The 21,934-nt window shown below is 47.5% G+C and overlaps 3 protein-coding genes across 7 annotated transcripts in view; 2 read left to right on the top strand and 1 right to left on the bottom strand.

Annotated features, from left to right (window-relative positions):
* chst3b (carbohydrate (chondroitin 6) sulfotransferase 3b) overlaps window positions 1-2,562 on the bottom strand; it is an 8,478-nt gene extending 5,916 nt beyond the window's left edge. Inside the window, exons 1-3 of the mRNA XM_019883578.1 lie at window positions 2,324-2,562; window positions 411-632; window positions 106-329 (exon numbers count right to left, since the gene is read on the bottom strand). Of these exons, the coding sequence (XP_019739137.1) occupies window positions 106-329; window positions 411-490 (304 nt within the window). The 5' untranslated portion in view covers window positions 491-632; window positions 2,324-2,562. The remainder of the gene's footprint in view (window positions 1-105; window positions 330-410; window positions 633-2,323) is intronic.
* A 608-nt stretch (window positions 2,563-3,170) lies between these two features.
* On the top strand, window positions 3,171-6,667 carry ghitm (growth hormone inducible transmembrane protein). 2 transcript variants are annotated; one of them, XM_019883551.1, is made up of 9 exons: window positions 3,171-3,264; window positions 3,494-3,660; window positions 3,948-4,050; window positions 4,353-4,464; window positions 4,681-4,822; window positions 4,907-5,015; window positions 5,347-5,535; window positions 5,603-5,774; window positions 5,902-6,667. In XM_019883551.1, exons 2-9 carry the CDS (start codon window positions 3,514-3,516, stop codon window positions 5,984-5,986), a joined length of 1,059 nt encoding a protein of 352 aa, XP_019739110.1. In that variant the 5' UTR covers window positions 3,171-3,264; window positions 3,494-3,513; the 3' UTR covers window positions 5,987-6,667. The 2 variants fall into 2 exon arrangements, with proteins under 2 accessions (XP_019739110.1, XP_019739108.1); XM_019883549.1 differs by having other exon boundaries at window positions 3,171-3,268.
* Window positions 6,668-6,942: 275 nt separating this feature from the next.
* LOC109523961 (poly(ADP-ribose) glycohydrolase) lies at window positions 6,943-21,393 on the top strand. Of its 4 annotated transcripts, none has more exons than XM_019883483.1 (17): window positions 6,944-7,414; window positions 7,493-7,514; window positions 7,637-8,298; window positions 8,551-8,667; window positions 8,878-8,964; window positions 9,134-9,208; window positions 12,122-12,214; window positions 13,102-13,256; window positions 14,719-14,798; window positions 14,882-14,942; window positions 15,025-15,100; window positions 16,080-16,227; window positions 17,963-18,041; window positions 18,496-18,604; window positions 19,488-19,593; window positions 20,529-20,657; window positions 20,736-21,393. In XM_019883483.1, exons 3-17 carry the CDS (start codon window positions 7,702-7,704, stop codon window positions 20,861-20,863), a joined length of 2,040 nt encoding a protein of 679 aa, XP_019739042.1. In that variant the 5' UTR covers window positions 6,944-7,414; window positions 7,493-7,514; window positions 7,637-7,701; the 3' UTR covers window positions 20,864-21,393. The 4 variants fall into 4 exon arrangements, with proteins under 4 accessions (XP_019739043.1, XP_019739042.1, XP_019739041.1 ...); XM_019883482.1 differs by having other exon boundaries at window positions 7,493-7,569; XM_019883484.1 differs by lacking the exons at window positions 19,488-19,593; window positions 20,529-20,657; window positions 20,736-21,393 and adding an exon at window positions 19,281-19,397 and having other exon boundaries at window positions 6,943-7,414; window positions 7,493-7,569.
* The last annotated feature ends 541 nt before the right edge of the window (window positions 21,394-21,934 follow it).

The following is a 21,934-nucleotide window of genomic DNA, read 5'->3' as shown; positions in this document are numbered from 1 at the left end:
CGCCGGCTGGTCGTCGCTGTAGTTCTCCAGGCGCCGCTTCATCAGCGTGAAAGCCGAGCTCAGCTTGCCCACGGAGGGGGCGGAAACGTCGCGCTCAGCTGGGGCGCCGGCGGATCGGCTGGGGTGGACGGGGGGCTGGGGGGGCTGCTTCAAGGCTCGCCGGCTGGTCGTCGCTGTAGTTCTCCAGGCGCCGCTTCATCAGCGTGAAAGCCGAGCTCAGCTTGCCCACGGAGGGGACGGAAACGTCGCGCTCGGCCGGGGCGCCGGCGGATCGGCTGGGTTGGACGGGGGTCTGGGGGGTCTGCTTCAAGGCCAGTTTACCCGACACCCTGAGACAGCGGAAACGGAAGCACGACGACGTCGTGTCAGTGAGGAGGCTGAGGGCAAGAGGTCAAGACGGAGAGTGTCACCTGGAGATGATGTTGTTCTCCTTCTCGATGATCACCAGCGCCACAAAGAAGACGATGGGTAGGCTGTATTTGATCCTCATTCTCGAGGCTGCGGCGGCGCCCGGGTTTGCCTCGTAATGGGTTGGGCCAATCTCCTCGCCCCCGCCGCCAAGGTTGCCTTAAAGAGCCTGCCACTTATTGGAATTCCCCTTTCCAGCAGACTGGCTCTTGCGATCTCTCAACCTGTGAATGAAGCCAACGCCAAACTGTCCGTTAGACATTTCGCGCAATTTGCCTTTGCGTCGGAGCATCGAGGACGTTTGCAAATTGCCGGATCGATCCCGCCTTGATTTCCACGTAGCGCATCTTGCATCCTTTCCTGATTCCCGCGACACACGAGCGAGCCCGGGATTTAGTTTGCATTTATTTTAAATGACTGCACGCAGTCTAAACACTCAGCCTGCGTGGGCGCTGCTTGTGAAATTCTCCGGGACGTTTGAAGTCGTCGAGGCGGAACGGTGTGTCCCGAAAAGGCCGTGTTTCCCAGCCTTCAATGAGCCAAGGCGCTTGCTTCGGTGATATGAAGAAAACCTCGCAAAGAGTGAATCCACCCGTCTGTTATGTCCTGTAGCTTCTGCCGTCCAAACGGAGAGCATTTCGTTGTTTGGCCTGTCATGATATGTCATCGATAGATCAAACAACAAAGGTATAAATACACACAAGTTGGGAATCGCTGGCGTGACCGTCCTGGGCGGGGTACGTTTTCAGCTCCACCTTGCACCACTCTGCCGCATGCCACGACCACAAAAGGCCTCTTCACGCGGGAGTGACCCCCACAAAACGGCAGACGCCACGGGGTCATTCGCACGTCAAGATGTGACCAGACCGCAGGTTCCTCTCGGGTCTTGTGATGCCAGAAAAAGTCAAGCACGCAGGGAGCCTGCAAATTGACACGGCTCTTTTTTTTTCTTTTTTAACCACAATTTTACTCTTTTATACACTCGCTAATTGCATTTCGAGTCACAGGACGGTGACTTTTTGAAAGACTACGGCCTTTTCTTTTGGTATTTTCCTGTACGCATTGTGAGAATAAGTCACAGTGTGGTTCTTTTTTTTTTTCTTTTCTTTAACCGCACATTAAAATGTTATGTTCATTCATGAGTTCCCTGTTGCAATGCATGTTTCCTCTTTATTAAATGCTGCTGACACATCTTCTTCGCAAACGCTCAAGAGTTTCTATGGTTACTGGCTTTTTATTATTGTTTCTTTTTTAACAAAAGAAAATCAGTTCTTCGTGTATTGGTTCCACTGAAAGCAACCCAACTGCATGGGTTTAGTTTGAGTAAGTGCAGGGAGAGTTGGCAGGTAGCGTCTAAAAATATAACTTTGTAAGACTGTCGAATTTTTTTCTATTAGTTTACTTAATATTATGTACCTCTTAAAGACAGGATAGTGTATTTTACTGTTTTAATACCTTTTTAGCCATTTAAATATTTTCATAGATTTTATAGTATGTACATTTTTAGGACAATGCAACATTCATTTTATATCATACACATTTTTGTTCCAGATTGACTGTTTATAGGCCGACCTTTTGAGGCTTTTAATGTTATGTACATCCATGAATACACACCTTTTTTTGTTAGATTAGATTTCTTTTGTATCTTGTTACAACATGTATGTATTGCGTGTTTTATCTTGATTTCAACTGTGACTGGACATTTTTCATTTCGTGAAACATGATCGGTTAATAAAGCAAATAAATCAAGAATTGGATTCGCACTGCAGTCATGCCAGACTAATAAAGAATCCTAAATTAGAAGTCACTCCTTCTCGCAACCGAGCGCCTCACTGCATTTCACCAACTTGATGGGGCGAAATTTTTTATTCTGACTACGACAACTTGATCAAGTCTCCGTTAGTCGTGTACCCACCATGCTGAAGTGCCCACGCTGTTTAATCCTTCAAATTCAAAGCGTCCAACTCGGATTATTAATCCCATGGTTTCCTCACCACGCACACACAAACACACACACAAACACACAAAAAAAAATTGTCTCGGACTCCAATAGGGGACATACATGAGGGGTTCCGTATTTCCAGTGGGGTAGCTGCAGGTCAGACTGTACATTGGTCTGAATGAAAAAAGGTTTTCGGACCAACTGTTTGCCTCTGGCTGGATGACGTCGTAAAAGACCTCCCATTGATTAATGAATGAGTCCAAAAAAAGGATGAATAAACCGTACATAAACATGCCACCAAAGTGATAATGCTCATTAAAAATGCCAATAAACAAAACGTGCCACAATGCATGTCTTAAATTGAAGTTTTATAGCCATGTAATTCGCATTGATGCATCATCGCAACAAAAGCGGATTGGCTCCGTCTAGTGGTTCATGTTTTGCAATTCTCGCACGGGGAGAAATGGTGCACAATCGAATTAGATTTAATGCAAGCTGCAAGTACCTTTCCAAATGTAACCGATTTAATGCATGAAACAGTCGTATTTTTCATACTTTTACAATGGTACGATGCCCACTCTCATGTCATCAAATTATTACAAAAACCTACGACAAGGGACAAAGTTCGGCCCGGGAAAATCCGTCGAACAATATTTATTTAACTTTTTATACGTTTTTAAGCACTGGTAGTGTAATGAGCGGCACGTGATATTTGAGTTTGTATGAACATGATGGTAAAAGTGGCATTACGTAGTTTTATCCTCGACTTTATCGCACTACATTTCCCAACGACGACGTCGCGTCGCGATTACGTCATGAATCGTCAGGAAGCTTGCAAAACAATTGCGTCAGAAGTTCGCGCAAGATCTTTCTGGGTTAGCGTCTTGTCGAGCTGAGCAGCTACGCACATTACCGGAGGTAACTAACTATGTCACGAATAAGTAACTTAAATGAGCACTCAGTTGATGTATTCAGACCATGTCTTGATGGTTACGATGAATGTGAATATGGTATCGGTGGTGTTCGGATCAACGTACGGTCTGTTACGCAAATGAACGTCGGCTAAGTTCTGTTAGCCGAAGCTTCAACTGTAGTTTTGTTCATGATGTGACAAAATGATGGTGCGGGGTGTTGTCGTTCAAGGCTGAGACACAAACGAGACCATGCTTGTGGCAAGGCTGACATGCCTGAGGAGCAGCATCCCCTCGCTCGCCGCCGGGCTCCGTCCCGCGCTGGCCAACGGCTCCGCCGCCCTGAGGTCATCCACCCTCAACCTGAAGCCATGCCAGACCGTCTTCACTCCGCAGAAGGTACTCATGAGGATGGCTTGTAATCCCTGGGTTTATACGGAAAAAGAATGTTAGCGTAGCGACTGATAGCGTGGAAGCATTTTATCATCCAAGGCACCGTGATGCAAGGCAGGATATACTCCCGTTCTCTACCCTATGACAATAGCGTGACAAGAAAGCATTCTAATACTACAGGTTCGCCTTGGAAAATCTTCTAAGTCACCCATTCCACTTTCAAACAGTTAAAAATGTGTTTTCTGCACCATCTTAATTCATTTCTCTGTAGAAACCGTTTTTGTTTTTGTTAGGGTTTGTCCTCAAAGGCCAGATTTGGTTTCCGCCGGGCGAGGACGACCAGAGATCAACTCAAGGAGGCGGCTTTCGAGCCATCCACAGGCACGGCATTAAAAAGTAAGTGTACCTATTGACACACACCAAAAAAATTAATAAAAAAAAAAAGCAAAGGAAAAGTCAAAAAAGAAATGAGATATCATCCAGTCATTCCAATGTTGCGGTGACCCACAAGGGAGAGATGCTAACCAAGAACCTTCGATGGAGGGGACGGGGTTGACATGTTTCTGGGTGCAAAGGGTTGAAAGGGAGTAGCTTGCTGCTTAACAGTCAGTGTTGGGTGGAGAGTAAACGAGACATGAGTTGCCTCCGTCTCCTCATATCGTTATTCACCGCATCTGCATTATGTGATATGTTCTCAGTTGACAGCATGGGAAGAATGATTCTAGCTGGAGGTGCTGCAGTGGGCCTGGGAGCTTTATGCTACTACGGCATGGGGATGTCCAATGACATTGGTGCCGTGGAGAAAGCAATGTGAGTCTACGGCGCTTCTTGATATACCCCAGAGTCAAAACTGCAGTACTTTTGATTTCCGTGGAATCGAATTCACCTAAACTTCCTCATTACACTGAGAATTATCCAACACGCTCCTTTCATTCCTTCAATAATTTATATAGCGTGTTGTTGACTGCATTCCCCAGCTCTGTGTATAACTTTGTTGTGTGTCCTTTGCCCCCTTCTTGTGAGCAGGATCTGGCCTCAGTATGTGAAGGACAGAATCCACTCCACTTATATGTACTTTGCGGGCAGCGTCGGGCTGACGGCTCTGTCGGCAGTCGCCGTGAGCCGAACCCCAGCGCTCATGGGACTCATGATGAGAGGCTCCTGGATGGTGAGGATCACTGCAGGGGAAGTAGTAGTATCAGCATAAATGGACTCATCGAGACTTTGTGGGGATTTTTTTTTTCCCCCCCAGGCTATCGGAGCTACGTTTGCCGCCATGATCGGGGCCGGCATGTTGGTTCGGTCCATCTCGTACGAGCACAGCCCGGTGCCCAAGCACCTGGCCTGGATGCTGCATGCAGGTATGTGCATGCAACGCTAGAGGGCAGCCATGTAGAGTCTAAAGCAGGGGTCTCAAACTCATTTTTCAAGGTTATTTATGACACATGACAATTTGACATTTCGGGACAGATTTCAGCAACAAATGATTACCTTTCACGGGCCACATAAAATGACGTGGCGAGCCGGATCTGTGTTGTTTCCCAACCATTACTGAGCCACTGCGCATCTTTTACATGAGAAAAAGCTCACATCACACCATCAAACAAATATGGCAGAAAACGTGAATAAAAAACTCACAGAAGTGCTTCCCCAGCGAAACTGGTCTAAGGTGTGCCTATTTCCACGTCTAAGGTGTGATGGGCGCTGTGGTGGCCCCCCTCACTCTCCTGGGAGGACCCCTGATGATGCGGGCCGCCTGGTACACGGCGGGCATTGTGGGCGGCCTGTCCACTGTGGCCATGTGCGCCCCCAGCGAGAAGTTCCTCAACATGGGCGGACCCCTGGCTGTCGGCTTCGGGGTGGTCTTTGCTTCCTCTATTGGTGAGCACAATTGAACGCTTGAGGCGGCCGCTCGAAATGGGGAGGTGACATCCACCTTGGTCGGCAGGGTCCATGTTCCTGCCGCCCACCTCGGCATTCGGAGCTGGCCTGTACTCGGTGGCCATCTACGGCGGCCTGGTCCTCTTCAGCATGTTCCTGCTCTACGACACGCAGAAGGTCATCAAGAGGGCCGAGACGCAGCCGCTCTACGGCGTGCAAAAATACGACCCCATTAACGCGTGAGTCCAGGCCAAATGATGGCTGACTGATTTGTCTCCTGTTCATTGAATGTCTTGAATTGATGCTCGTTAAAAAGAACGTCAAAGTTGTCACTCACACCAACTGTGGTTTTTCTGTCTTTACCAGCTGTATGGGCATTTACATGGACACGCTGAACATCTTCACCAGGCTGGTGATGATCCTGGCAAATGGTGGTGGCAGAAGGAAGTGAACAACCAGGCTGGAAGGACGTTTTTGTTTAGTTTTTTCAAACCTTTCCACAATGCTAAATGCTGTCCTAATAAGTTTGCAACAAACACGGTGTTAGGCTCTTCATCGCAACCAGTCTCGAAACCGGGGCGTGACCGAGTCCGATTCCGGAGAGTCCCTTTCCAGATGGTTCTCGGTGTCTCCCTCCTCTAAACACTCCTAATTGGAATGATCAAATCATCAGCAAGCTTTACAGAAGCCTGATACAATGATCCTGATCATTTGAAGGAGGAGGAGACATTGCGAGCTGGCGGGATGGGGGCTCTCCAGAACCGGACTTGGGCACCCCTGCTCTAAATTCTCATTTTGCCACTTGCCCTTGACTGAAAATGACATCACATGTTCTCAGGTAGCAACCAAACGAACCAATGTCGTTTTCAGTCGACAGCGAGTGGCGTTAATTGTACATGTAAACGAAGGCGGCTATCAGATTCATAATCGGCAAAATATTGACTTGGTACTGCTGAAAATGGCAAAATTAGTCACGTATCCCTTTAAGGGTTTCTTTATTTTCTGATTGTCATTTGTCTGTGATTTACATTTCGTATTTATTGTTCAATACTGACATGTTCGGAGTTTGGAAGGGAACAGTTTTATTTTGATACCCGAATCGCTCAATAAATGGCTCTTATTGACATTGGAATTTTTCCTAATATTTTAGGAACTGAGATGGAAACTCCGACACAAGATCTTGGATGTAAGGAAAATAAAAATGAGTTGATGCTTCAACCCTTTTTTGGAGTGCAGGTGCTTCGACTCGACTGAGGTATCTGTGAAGTAGCGATCGCGGCATCCGACACAAGATCTTGGATGTAAGGAAAATAAAAATTAGTTGATGCTTCAACCCTTTTTGGAGTGCAGGTGCTTCGACTCACTGAGGTATCTGTGAAGTAGCGATCGCGGCAAAAGCGGAAATGACGTGCAGCTGCCGCGACTTCCGTCGCTGTCGCAAAATGCGCTTGCTCCTATTCTCATGTCGAGCAGTTTTCTTGGTCTTTCCGTTTCAACTTAATAGCTCTCGTCTGAGAAGAAAGCGTTGAGTCTTTCAAAAAGTTTCCACCTGACGTGTCTCTCTCCCAAACCAGGCGTTCACCGTGTGACTTTGTTGAAAAGCTAGCGATGAGAATAGCTTGCGAGCTCGGTTCGCTCACCTGACATCAACGTCTCGGCTGTTTTCTCACCGAGAAGGAAAAAAAAAACCAGCTAATTCAATCTGCCTCATTCTTCAGGCCGAACAATACTATTGTACCATGTCGTAGACGAAGTCAAAATGTCCGAGGAGCCTAGAAATGCGGCTAACCATTTCCGAGACGAGTTCGGGTCACGTAAGCGTTTTGTAAACCGTTCATTTGGCTGGAGACGAAGCAACTGGTCATCGTGAAGTTTCCTTGTGAGTACAAATGCTTAAGCGGGTCAGGTCGTATTCCGTGAGTTTGCAACGTGTTTGTTTACTGTGCTCATTTGACAGAATGACGGACTTTGAACCTGAGGTAAAGAGAGCCCGACTTGAAACCTCAACGTCTCCATCAAAACCATCCCACGGAGGTACATTTTCAAAGAAGCCGCTCGTTTGCATTTAAAACAAAACGTGTACTGTATTTCTCTGCCACAGGCTCAACATTATGCAATCGCAACAATAATAATGGGACATTAGATCGAGAAAAGACCAGCCAAAAGATGAATTCGAGGACAAAGGCTGACATGGATGGTTTGCGAGGCGTCAGGACGAAAACCTCCCATCGCAGGATCGGCTCCAGGCAGCAGCTATCCAGAAGCACTCTGGAAAGATGGTTATTGAAGCCCACTCCAAATCCAAGCAGTTCTGAAGCAATGGTTGAAGATGACCCTCGAAGCACCCAAGGTGGCTCTCACGATGGTCGCGGTGCTATCTCGGACTCTGATGAAGACACACAACCTCTGTCCCCTCAAGACCTGGACTGCAGCGGCCTTGTCCCCGCTCTGTCAGTGGATTCAGAAAGTCAACACATGCTCCATGCTGGCAGTTCCGAGAAACGGGAAGTGGGGTCAGGCTCCACAAGTTCAGGGTGCTTTCTCAAAGCCAAAATAACAGACTTCTTTTCAGGAGCTTCGTCAGCAGGCTCAAGGCGAGAGAAGCATGATAAGCGCTGTGAAAAGCAAGACACTGATGAGGAAGATGAACCCGAAGCCACGTGGCTCGGGACAGCGGTCGGTGAGCTACGGCGGATGCCCCAGTGCGGCAGACCACTTCCTCCGCTAAAGAACGTTCCTGGCGTCCACACTGTGATGATCAGGGTTCGAGATGCTACCGTTGAAACATATCACGACCCATAAATAGTTTGGGCTATTCAGTTTTTGGGTGACATTTCAAGAGGGACCTCAAAGGCACAAAACATTTCACATGATTTCTATGTTCCTGTCTCTCAGTTGTTACCCATTAAGCTTCATGCATTTTGCCCAAAAGCTGAATAACCCCCAATTTTTGTGAGTTGTTTGCATGGTTACTATTGTTTTTTCCTACATGTTTCCTTTCGCTCTTGTTGACAGACAGACCTTGTTGGTCACGCAACTGTGCCGTATCCTGCCACATTTGATGATACCTGGGATGACATTCATGTCAAAATGCCCTGTTCAAGCAAAAATCTATTTCCCGTACAAGACGAGGTAATGTCCCACTTTTTTTCATCGCGTGCTACGCATGGGAAATCTAAGCAAACGAGACCAAAAAAACGGCTTTGTCTGTGTAGTTGAGCTTTCTCTCACACTGCAAAGTGGATGAACAATCTGTACTTCATTGACTGATATTGCGAGGCTCTTTGAAATGAAATGTGTTCTTGTCATGAGACACCTCTAACCAAGCTTCAACGTCCACAGGAAACTCGAGAACTCCAGAACAAGAGTCGGTGGGAGCTGATTAAGCAGACGTTGAAGAGAAGAATTCGAAGCACTCCTGAACTGAAGGTTGGCTTCTTGACCGCACTGTTGTTGTCATGACAAAATTACGCCTTTAGGTGGCGGCCGTACTCTACAAAACGAGACTGACTCGGCATGTCTGACTATATTGGATTTCCATTTGTTGGGTGCTCTTTTTTGCTCAAGTCGAATGATTGAATTTTTTTACGTGTTACAGAATGCCATATTGAAATACTGCGCTTCTACTGCCAAGAAGTGGGACTTCACGGCATTACATTTGTACTGCACTAAGGTAAACAAGATAGTACAGTATTTGTTACCCATGACATAAAAATATCTAAAAATGAGCAAAATGATCTTCATCAAGGCATAATATTGGCTGCAGTTGGTCCTTAATATACACTGTACCTCGCATGTTATCCAATGCAATCATTTTTTTTTTTTTGTAAAGGTAAATGAAAGGCCACTCGCAACGGACTGACCGACAAAATATGTGAAATACATCTCAGTGTTTTTTTCCGAACCCCTATTAAAGGCCACTCATCATGTGAGGGTTTGATGTTCCACCAGGCCTCCCCACGCCGCCCGGCCTATTTGTCCCCACATCATTGTGTGTAGAGAACCAGTACTGACTGAGAAGGCGGTGGGAATATTCCATTTGTTCAGTCAGACCGGCTGTGTGCAATAATATTCGGTCATACTGTGGGAGAAATCTCTTCTGAGCTTTTAAACATGAGAAATCTTATTTTCTCTAAGAGAGACAGGGCATTCACTCATAGGCCGCCTGCCCAAATATCAAGAATATATCACATGCTTAAAAAATACATATATAGGGATGTTTTTTTTTTTTTTATACCCCCACATGGATGCGGTGATGAAAAAATGTGTTGCTGTCAATCTCGAGGGGAGGTGGGGGGACTATAATGGATTTTGCACGAGAAGAATGTTGCCACCCTTCACAAGCAAAGTGGGTGTGTGAAGCAGTAATTTAATCTCTTGCCCAAAAGGTCACGTTTGGTAAGTTGTCAGGAAGGAAAATGGCTGACATTAGGAAACGCTTTACTCCGCCCCCTTTTTAGTGTTGAATCAATCAGGCGTCTCACACACATGTCGTAAATCATGTTAGGGGGAGGGGGGTATGAAAAATTTGTAAACGTTCATTTGATTTGTGATGCCATCTGCTCTGCTTAATCGTTGACATGTATAAATCTCCTGAACACATGGGCAAACGTGTGATGGACCGATAAAACATGGACGAATTTTTGGGGCCAAAATTCCAAATGGTGTTTTACTGCAAACTAAATCCGTAGAGTAAAACATGGTAGTGGAACTGGGGCCTTAGATGTGGAACAGCCTACTAGAACAGCTGAAGTCAGTTGGGGCTTAATCAGAGGCACATGACGTTATTTAATGAAAGAAATACATTTGTTTGATTCTCCACAATAAGCAGGCTTGTTTTAGTTTAATTTAGTATTAGTCGTTCCCCAAGATGCTGTTTTCCAGCGTTGGCGATGTGCATTTAACATGACATCTGATTAGGTTAAGGCAGATGGAAGCAAACAATCCCACCGCATTAGTTGATTACACGACTTTGACCGCATGTGCCGTGATCGTGCTGATGGAAATTTTTCAATCTATTGTGCGGCCCGAGTGTGTCAACTTTTTATACCCGTTGTAGTAACGTTGGCCAGCACGACTGATTCTTAAGACCCCCCGGGCAGATATGATTGACATGGCAGCACATTGAGGCTGAGATCTGCAAGCCTCGCTGGCTCTGCCAATTGCTTCATTTCCTTCTAGATTTACTCAAAATGTGCAAAAAGGTTGACAGTTATCTGTATCAATACCATTTTGCCTCCAAAGTATAATCGGGAAGCATCTTCTCTCAAGTTTGGTTTCCCACACTACAGGAGACAGCGAAGCAGCAAACGTTTGAGTGTCAGAAGCAAGTAGACACGAATGGCACAGAGTGACGGGCCCGGCGCCTCGCTTGAATATTCATCTGTGCGCGCGCACTCTTCACGCATAACAAAAGCTGTTGACGGACAGTTTTTGTCGGCCGTATTTACGAGCTGGTGCGTGTGTGTGCGTGTGTGTGTGTGTGTTATTTGCCGAAGCAGTCAAGCAGATTGTTTTACTGCCCGGACCTGTGGGGAATAGAAACAGAAAGCACGCACACACACACGGACACACACACACACACGCTCGTGCACGCAACTCCCTTGACTATGTTGTCAGTTTGCAGTGATGTAAAGGCCTGCACAGTTAGTTGAGCTGATTTGATGCACGGCATGGCGCCGATTTAAAAGGGCCGGGCCTCGTACCGGCACGGCACCGCCTCGCCCTCGCCAAGTGCCCTCATTCATCACACCGAGCTCATTACGTAGGAGAGCGTTTCGTCAGGCTTCCTTTGCCGCCGTCCTTGGCCATTTGCAGTCACACCCCCACCACTCGCAAGAGTCTCCAATGACTTGGCTCGGTGTGGCACCGCTGACGAGATCGCTCCGTGATTGATCTTTTGGACATTGGTGCGCGTGTCAAACAGGTGGCCGCGTTCTCTGCAGACAGCCGTGCAATGAGACTTGGCTCTGCTCTCGTTTCATGGAGATTTTCCATTTAACCACTCAAGAACGGTCACAAAAACTCTCTGAAATTGAATGGGTGCAAGAATTGTCAAGCAGCATTCGACCAAGCGGCGCCATTTTGAGATGGGACTCAACCTGTGAAGATATTTTGGCTTGAAATAGCTTTTGCTTTCAAGAAATTCACCAAATATCATCACCGTTGTCAGTTCTTTACAACCGGTGAAATGTCTTGAAGCGTTTGCCCAAAGATTTGGAAAACTGCCTTTCAATTTGTTGCATGTTGGAGGTTTGTTCAAAAGCACTGGAATGATTCTTGGTTTTGTGTCTTGAAAACTGTCATTTGCATCGCTTGGAAAAAAATCTGAGACGAATATCATTTGCGGCCGTGTTTCGTGTTTTTTTTTTTAAGAACTTAATACCGTCCCCTATGAAAAGGTCAGGAATCGTTTGAAACACGGGTAGACTTAAAGTGATCTTCAAGGCTTGGAGGAGACCTTTTTGGCACGAACGGAGTCATTTCACCGCCAACTCGCTTGTAAAGTCACACGTGCCTTTAGTGGCAAGGCTGCAAAGAAAACCACGTCTTGTCTCTTTTGCGCTCTCTCTTTTTCCTCCGCCAGGTCCTGGAGCCTGCCGCCGCCGAGCATCTGTTTGGCTCCCTGCTGCCAAACCTGGTGCAATTAGCGCTGAGGGCGTCTGAGCTGTGCACCAAGGTAACGACCATCGCCGACCGGCGAATCGGCTTGACCGCCAAAGAGCCCGCATCCACGCCGCGCATCCATGCCGCGCACCAGCGATAATCCCAAATGGCAGTCCAAGCGTGAGGTTGCAGAGCCGAGCTGTTGACGCTCCCGTGTTAGCGCCTTTCATGGGCACTGTGGTCACGTTTTGTTAACCTGAAGGGATTTGAAGCTGATAATTCCTTAATGAAATTTACATAAGTGTGTTTCTGGCTGGGTTGATGAAACAGTCCAACTGTCATCAAATGGCCCCTTTCGCACGGCCAGCACAAGATGGCATTTTACTATCTGTTCCCACTCCTCCGTAGAAGCAGCACAGATGCGCAATAGGCTGGCAGCGGTATCCTTTCGCACTCTGGGAATGCGCACAATACCCGCAATATCCCTACAAATCTTGCTGCAGTTATTGACCATCCTACTGCGAAGGGCAGTTTATTAAATTCAAATCGATTTTGCGGGAAAAAAAGCCAAAATAGAACGGCTTCCTTACAGGTCGGGCAGGAGGATTTATTTTTTATGGATATCTGTTTTATTTATTTGACATTGTGTCTAGATCCGTTCCAATCTGAAAATGTTTATTGTCATACGGATTATTACTTGTGTTTATTTAAAAAAAAGAAAAAAGGGGCACAGGAAGAGCACCTTATTTGCATATTTGATCGCAGTCGCAATATTGAGAAAAACAAACGGCACTTAAATTGTTTTTAGAAACTGTTCAACCGTGATTCAAGAGGCGGGCGCAAGTGGCGCCAAATGAGTCCTCGTGCGCGCTGTCCTTCAACGTCTCATTTGGCAAATGCACAAAACAGCCGATTTTGACCTTCCTCTGCGGTCGTGCCGCGCCGCTCCTTTTTTTGTAGCCCATCCCGCTCCTCAAGAGGGGCAGCAGCCACTCCATCAGCATGTCGCAGGAGCAGGTGGCCTGCTTGCTGGCCAACGCCTTCTTTTGCACCTTCCCACGCCGCAACTCCCGACGCAGCGAGTACGGCAACTACCCGGACATCAACTTCTTTAGGTAACGCTCAGGCCTAATAGCTGGCTGCAAGATGTCGTGCAAATTAACCCCCGCCGCCCAATATCTGATGGCATTGCAGTGTAATTGCCTTAATGGTGGTGGGGAGAATGGTGGAGGGGTTCCTTCTTGATATGTGTGCAGTAATTTAGTAATATTAGTTGTTAGGATAAAGAAAATATATCTAGACCTATATCTATGGGTCTGCGAGTATTGTAATGTGACCAGTCTACTTGTGTTGCTCCACCTTTTGTTTCCCAATATCCGTTGCTTATAGGGCTACTGTTCGCCTGCGTATGGTGTTTCCCATGATGTGTTCGCATTCAATTAGCGGTCTTCAAGTGAAGTGGAGTGCCACCATACAGCACTTGTCTGAAATTTCTGTTTTGTAAGTCAAAGCAGGAAAACAACCGAACGACAGCTTTTATTTACAGAGCAACCGGAACGCTTTTGATCTCGCTTTTCCAGTGCTGCCATTGTCATCACACTTGCACCAGTTGTCATCTTTTTATTCTCTTATGTTCACTGAGCTGAAGTCACGCACCAGAATGGTTTTGCTTGACTTTTGAGGCCTCCCTTTTTCCGGGCAATTTTGGTTGAATTCCAAATTGCACAAGTTTTCCAAGTTCCACTCTATATTATCCGATATGAATTGCACATTCCCCTGATGCCTTCCGCCATCACTTAAAAGCCTGCTCTCGCCAACAAGTCGAGTCAAAAGGCACGTTACCCTCAGGACTGTACGATGCAGAGTTGTTGCTACGGGCCTCTGGTGGGAACGCAAAATGCTACTCTGATGAATGAGACCCCCACCCACCCCCTTGCCCCCAAGGGGCTTTCAGAGCATCAAGCTTTTGTCATTTCACCCCCCCTGTGAAAAGTCTTACAAGACGCTCAGGAGTGAGATGGCGTCTATAACGCGCATTCAGAACTTTGCCACTCGCGGCATTGTGTATACGAGTTGTCAGGAAAGCAGGCTTGACCTCACGCTTCCTTGCTTTCAAAGCGACGCAGGACGACGTTTTAATGTATCCCCAAGGAAAAGGCCCAAGCCCCAGCTCGTGCTTTTTGTGTGTGTGAGAGAGTGCTACGAAATGAGCCCGAAGCGATTCAATTGAGGAGATCCTGCATCATCTGCGGGTGACTGAAAGGGAGGCTGAGCGAGGGGCCGACGAATTCATGTCAAGCGCTGAAGCACGACTGAACTCACGTGGACGCGTTGGACGACTCATCCCCGCGTATTGTGCGGAGTTGCAATATCACAAACCCCCACGTTGAAAGAAAAAAAAAGGCTTTTATTTGGAGTAAATGAACACAAGTCGAATGGCATGCGATGCAAAAACATGTCAAAGATTGACAATGTTAGTTTGCATAATACCTTCCAAAAAAACTAATATATTTAAAATATTTATTTTGTACGTTTACAAATATAACAAAATCTGACAGGCCATCATTTTGCCTCCAGGCTGTTTGAAGGGTCCTCGTCCAGGAAGATTGAGAAGTTAAAAACTCTTATGTGCTACTTCAAAAGCGTCACTGAGCATCGTAAGTTTTTCTTTTCTGTCCACGACCGATATGCCGAACGATACATGAAAACAAATGTGTTCCCTCCATTTGATGCTTTTCAGAGCCGACTGGTCTGGTCACGTTTACTCGAAAAAGCCTGGATCATCTTCCAGATTGGGAAAGGTGTCGTTCATTGATTTGGATCATTTTAACATCATTTTTTTTTTCTTTCCTAAGACAAGAACTTTCCCCCTCTCACTTTTAGCTCAGAGACTCTGCTCACAAAGCTCTACATTACATCCGAAGGGACCATTGAGGATGATGGTTACGGAATGCTGCAGGTATGGAGGCCTTATTTTCGAACGGCGCTTGTCAAAGCGCGGCGCGTCCGGCACCGGCGCGACGTCAGCTCTTTCTTGAGAATCACCAAATTAGATGTTGAAGCTGTCTGATCCAGACGGGGCTGGCGTGGGGCATTTTGCCATGTACTGTTGATTGTAAATGACATCACAGCCCCACCCCCCCAAAAAAATGTGTGATACATTTGATTTGAGTCATTATTTCGGTCCCCAGGCCCCCGTGTTAAAATGCTAAAACTGTGCCTAAAGTTTTATCGGCTCACACCAACAATAAACATCTGCTGCAGCTCTGATGCGGCACGTTTGCGGGATCTCGGGCGAAAGTCGCCACATTCTGTAGCTTTTTCATCCAAAATGCTTACCGCTGCTGAAAATGCCTCGGAGAGGGCGCGTCGGGACCGGGGTCGAGGCCTCGGAGCCCGCCCGGCTTTGCACATCAGCCGCACTTCCTGCTCTCTTGTCAGTATGGCCCGCTCTGCCTTTCACCTTTTGTTTGCCTTCAGTCGCCACCGGCTGACAGCTGACGAGCGCTCATGACCAGCCGCCCTCGGGAACGCCGCGGCCCAGATTGATGTCCGCTCCGCCGGGGTGCGGCGGGGGCGCGGCACGGAGGGAAGGCGCGGTTTCTTGTGAGGCTGACAGCCTGTCAAAATTGACTTTGCCGGTCTGGCTGACTGTCCTCCGAGTTGAGTGACCAGTTTGGGGGCATCCGCCCCAAAAGGTCTTCCTTCCAGGGGTAGTGACTGGGGTTTGCTCTGACTTGTCTGCGCCTGAGCAGAAACAATGGACCCTCGAGCTGGTCCTTCCTCGAAACATGACAAAAGATGTCAAATGATCCACTCAGCAGCGGCTTTCTGAGGGCGAGTCTGGCCTTCTGGATTGGTTCATCGAGTGATTTGTCGCAAAAGGGTCAATGTCATACGCAAAATAAAAAGCAAAAGTGTCGCCTTTTGGGTTTCAGGTCGATTTTGCCAATCAATTCGTGGGCGGAGGAGTCACCAGTTCAGGCCTGGTTCAAGAGGAGATCCGTTTCCTCATCAACCCCGAGCTGATCGTGTCCCGCCTCTTTACCGAAGCTCTGGATCACGACGAGTGTCTGATCATCACGGGTGAGTCCTCCACTAGAACGGTGGCATCCACCCGTCGAAAAAAAATTATCATTTAATCCTGATGATTGAGACACACCGTTGTTGTCCGTCTAATGACTGAAGAAACTTTGTTCGGGCCTTCTGTTGACCCCATCTGCCTGTTTTTTCATCTCACGCCGACTCTTGATTGTCTGCGGCGAGGCTGATTGGCGGGGGGAAGATCGAGCTTGCCTGATTGTCGTGCTGCGTCATTCCCACTGAATGTCCTTGAGGATTGAGTGGCGGCAACATGGCGAGCAGGGCTCGGGACAAATCGACAGCAGCCATAACGAGCCGGAGGCTTGGGGAGTCCTGGCGCGAGATCGTCAGCCTCCTGCTGAGACTCCAATTTTTGTTTACTCTGTTGTTAGTCAGTGACACATTCAGACTGTGGCGGCTGCTCTGTAGCGTCCACGAAAAGATGGACCCCATCGATATTTGTCAATCTTGAAGAAGAGTGTACCCCCCACCCCCCGCAAAAAGGAAAAAACTGCTACTGCTGTGATGAATGACGTCAATTCGTCCAATAACGCGTCAACTGTCAGCCAGAAACCCAAGTCACAGAAAGAGGAGTAATGACATGCCGCCCATCATGAAGCGCTGTTGCAAGTTGGCAGGACCAAAAACGGGCCCTCAATCTGCCAGTAAACCATAAATTTCGAAAGCCAAGTCCAAGCAAAAGCAGGAATTGTGTGCTGACTGAAACAGTGAGCGTAAGCACCAGAAGCGTCACCGTCACAGAAAGCGTTGAGTCCGTGGCGTTTCCCTCAGGAAGTCACCTTCGAGTTTCTCCTGCTCGCGCTTGCTCTCCGGCCCCCACTTAACTTGATTACCGGGGCCCGGAATCAAATATATCTGGAAAACCTGCCCAAGACCCGCTCCGCTAATGGACTCTTCCATTCCATCAGTTTGATTAAAGCCCGTCTCTTGTCGCAGTTACGGCATGCGAGCCGTAGCTACACTGTGGCAGCGCACTAAATCATATTACGCCGTGATGCTTTTTTGGCACGCATAGGAGGGGAATGTCATGGATCTTACTGCTACAGTGAAATCTGCAGCTCTAATTAAATTGATGAAGATTACTGGCCGACATCGGGGCGGTCAAACATAGAAGCAGTAACCGAGGAGAAGCCGTGTGATTCTCTCGATCGCAGAAACGTTGCAGGTGATACAGTGGATAAAAAAAATAAAAAATCTTAATCTCAGGCACACCATCAGATTCAATCGTGCCACACAGTCTTTCCTTCCATTTTCTTTATGTTAGTACTCCGTGATTTTTGGGGGAGGGTGTATCGGATTCAACTTGCTGTCAACCTCCTTCGTCCTTTTAATGCCTCTTGGCTCATTTTGCAGACCACGCTAACGTGGCCGGCTCAATGTGTCCCACGGGCCTTGTGCTCGAAAGATTGGCTCCCCCTCCCCGACGCGCTCTCCTTGCAGATGAAGCCCCCGCTGCTAATCACTTGCTTTATCCACTGCAGTGTGTGCAGCGTCTCAGCGAGTGCTCTCGACGGCCAGCGTCCTAATGAGCTCTAATGAGAACTCAGCCCTTATGTTTTAACCATGACGACTTCAGATAGCATTTCTATTTGTCCGTCATCTTTATTACTCGGGTCAACTGGGAACTGTCGTTGACTCGATCACATGAACAAAAAAAAAAAAAAAAGCTCTCAATGATGAACGCCACTCTGAATGCATGTCTGCTTTTGCTTTGCAGGTACACAGCAGTACAGTAAATACACGGGATACGCACAGACGTACAAATTCGCCGGCAGCCATCAAGACACCACTCCCAGGTATTTTTGACCAAAGCCCGTCAGGACCCCTAAGCACAATTTTTAGCCTTTGCACCTCAGACACGATATGACACGCGAGCAATGTACATTTCTGTGATTTAGGTCCATCCGTATGACCTTGGCGTAGACTGAAGAAAAAGGCCCCTTCATTGATTTAGGTTTTTGCCACGAGGCACATCTTTGTGACACTCGTACAATTTTTGCCACTGAAATGGATGTTATTTCAAAACAGCTATGAGCTAGCAGCATGTCATTTTCATAAAATTCAGAAATGACATTGTACCAAAAATAGGCACAATGGAAAGAAGTTAGTTTCCTTCATGTATACTGTAAAGACTTGTGGGTGCGCGGGGTTCTTAAATATACAAGCCATTTCTAAACTTCCAGATGACGATTGCTGCCTATTTTACCACATTTTTATTGACGTGATATGTCACAAACGTATTTGTTTCAGAGACGACTGGCAAAGAAGATGCACTGAGATTGTGGCGATCGACGCTCTGCCGTTCAGGAACTACCTGGAACAGTTTCATCCAGAGGGAATCGAGCGGGAGCTCAATAAGGTCCTTTTTCTTCATTAAATATTGTACCAGTGCTGCTCTACATAATATTAGTAGTAGTGTGCGTGTGTGGCAGTACAACCAGCACACTGCCTCGTGTTTACGACTCTTAGATGGGCCCGTAACATGTGTCCAGATGATACTGCAGCCCATCATTTAGCAATCCACTAAATGTCTGGATTTTGAGTTGAGTAAAAAAAAAAAAGAAACATTGTTTGTGAGCGCAGCAGTCTTTCCAAGTAGAAGCATCCATTTGCAACGGGAAATGAAGGCATCGGCGATACCTGAGTCTGCCTTCAGACAGCTCGGGAGGTGTTTTGACAGCTCTGACAAGGTTGTGAGGAACGTACCGGCATAAGGATCACTCCCCTTTGCACGACTGGATTTTGCGGATAGATGCCTGCCGGATTTATGAGCGGTCCATGTTGTCTATTAGCGCAAAAGTCCAGCTTGCCAACAAACGCGCCGAGGTCAGCCTGCTATTAGCAACGGGCCGCGCGACCCGCTCACGGGGCTGCCATCCGTGGCCGTGGAAGTGGACTGACACACTCTTGATAGATGATATGAATGTATGTTAAGTCGGGCTGACCAAACCTGCATGTGCTCATGCGTTGAATGACTTTTCGAGCGCGAGCCTGCGGGCAAGTAGAATGATTTTATTTGTTTCTTTATTTTGAAGAATTGCTACATTCTGTACCCGGAGGAAACGCACGCAGGCACGGGGGAGAGCATGCAAACTCCACACACACACTCCCAGAATAAGATAGACTCGTGCTGTTAGGCTGATGATATGGCAGCCCATGAAATGTGTGATTTTAGTCGACATATTCAATTGGGTGTTGTGTCTTTGAATATGTCCACCCTTTTTTTTTTTTCTCTGTTGCAGGCCTACTGCGGCTTTGACCGCCCAGGTGAACACAGAGACAACCTTTCCGCGGTGGCCACGGGAAACTGGGGCTGCGGGGTTTTTGGCGGCGACGCCCGCCTCAAAGGCAAGTCGTGACGCCGAGGCAGTAAATGTCAGGACGAGCGGCTCCAGCGCTCGAGTGCACTCGTTTGTCTTCGGGGAATACATTCATTTACTTATGGCCTATTCGTCGCCTTCCTCCTATTGATCAAGTGACGGAGCTAATACGGTTCATTAATAGTGAAATTGATCGCCAGCGCTAGTCCATCAATCCGCTACTTGCTCTTCTGCCTCAGCTTTCTTCCATGAGGGGAGCCGCTGCTGGAAGCTGCCATCGTGCGCGCACACCTCCGTGCATCTTTGTTAATTATGTGCGGCGACTCGACGTGACGCCCTCTGTAGACCCGCTCAACTACGGTCCGCTTCGTGATACGCCTTCCGGAGAAATCTTTGGAATTGCGATAGCGGTTCCTCTCCCCTTCCGTGCTTTCCCGTCGTATAATCTAATTGGGTGATAATTGAAGGAGAAGAGTTCGGTCGTGAGATTTTTTTTTTTTTTTTTTTGCGGGGGCTTCAGCCAAACACTCACTTGACGATAGATAAATTGAGTGTGCCTAATTTAAGAAGACCCCGAACTGACATTGTCAGAGATTGGCAATATTAATTTAACAATGTATCATTGTGGCTGCAATCTACCGTGGCGTCGATTTCTACTGCTTCACATTGCGGGCTACTATAACAAACAAGAAGAAGGTAACACAGCTAATGACTTGGCTGACGAGTGTATTTTTCAGTCTCTTTAAATATTCACATCACAGTGGGGTTCAAACCATTCCCCTCAATCTCCCTGTTACCTTTTAATTTAGTGGTAACTCAACTGAAGTATTCATGACCAATTTCCGAAGTCAGACAACGGTACTTGTCGATAGATGCTGGCAGTCGTTTCAAAGTTTCTTGATGCAACATTTTGCGGCGCTCCGAGCTGAGCCGTAACGCCGACTTCCTTTCTTCCCGACCCAGCGCTGCTCCAGATGCTGGCAGCTGCCGAGGCGGGACGCGACCTGGCTTATTTCACTTTCGGAGACAGCCAGCTCATGACAGATGTCCACAGCATGCACTCGTTCCTCACGCAGAGGCGCATCACTGTCGGTGAGGGCTCGCCGTGGTGTCTCAACTTGTTTAATGCAATTTTTCGCTTAAAAAAAAAAAAAAATGTTTCCATCGCAGGGGAGGTGTACGATCTGATGGTGCAGTACCACAGCGACATTTGCAAGGGCTGCAGCAAACGGCGCCCCTACGTCAGCCTCTACTCCTTCATCTACAGACAGGTGGGCTCCTCCCCGCCCACCCAGTGACTCCCGCCAGACGACACGTCCCTGCGGATGACTCTTAGTGTCAGGTGACCCGCGAGTCACTGTGCCTTGGGAATTACAAAATACACATCCACCAATGAAACCCCTTCTCACTTTGCCTTTCGAAGGCATTCGGTTGAGAACGGTCATTCACACAAATGTCGACCTCCGGCAACAGATGAATGCCAACGAACTGGACGGTGTTTATTTGCCACTACAACAATTGTGATTTTTTTTTGAAGCGGAGGTTGCCGTCCGTCTCCTGTCAGTTTGCCTTTTCTTGTTCCAGCCGCACAATTGCAGCCTAATTGAATTGGCTGTCAGAAATCTCATTCGAGGCAAACGAGAGCAAGCATTGGAAAGCTTGGGAGTCATCGCTGGCCAAAGAGAAAAAAAAAAGCGGAGAATATGTTCATGCACTGAAGATTGTACACAAATCCGGGATCAATTCTTCCTTTCCACAACTGTACTGCTTGCGTTTGAAGTTGACACATTTCATGAATAAATGACAGGTTGCCTCTGTGGGCTGGCAAGTGTGCTTCCTCGCCGTTTATCCCTTAATAAGGTCATCCCCCTTTTTTAAAAACTGTACATGACACCTCGTTAAGAGAAGAACGGATCATGGAGGAGCCGCTCAAAGGTAAGCGCCAAGCAGCGAGAGTTACACGGCTTGATTGAGACACGTAGACTTGGACACTTGAGAAATGTTGCAGAATTTGTGAAAGGTTAACAGAAAGTTGTGATGCGGATGGGTGACGGAGAAGCATTCGGAAAAGGGAAACCAGCCATCGAGGTCAGTGCGGACGCAAAGTGTTCCAAGTTGACACATTGGCAGCGGTTGACTCTGTTCTGCTTTTGGGAGGCGAGGAGCAGCTCTTAAGCCCCGAAAGGAAACCGAGGCAACTTCGAGGGCGCAGCGTTACCATCACCGGGATCAGATGAATCGTGGGTCCACCCTGCAACTATCCTGCGTTCAGGTTAGTTTTAGCAAACTTGATGGCCGTTGCAATCGATCCCTTGCAGCTGCGAATTAGCGCCAAGCCTCTTTTTTTGACCCATTGTTCACCATCTTCC

The sequence above is a fragment of the Hippocampus comes genome, unplaced genomic scaffold (assembly GCF_001891065.2).
Source record: "Hippocampus comes isolate QL1 unplaced genomic scaffold, H_comes_QL1_v1.1 scaffold367, whole genome shotgun sequence".
Classification (NCBI taxonomy): Eukaryota; Metazoa; Chordata; class Actinopteri; order Syngnathiformes; family Syngnathidae; genus Hippocampus; species Hippocampus comes.
Note: the sequence above shows the minus strand (reverse complement) of the source record. Positions and strands in the feature narration are given on the sequence as shown.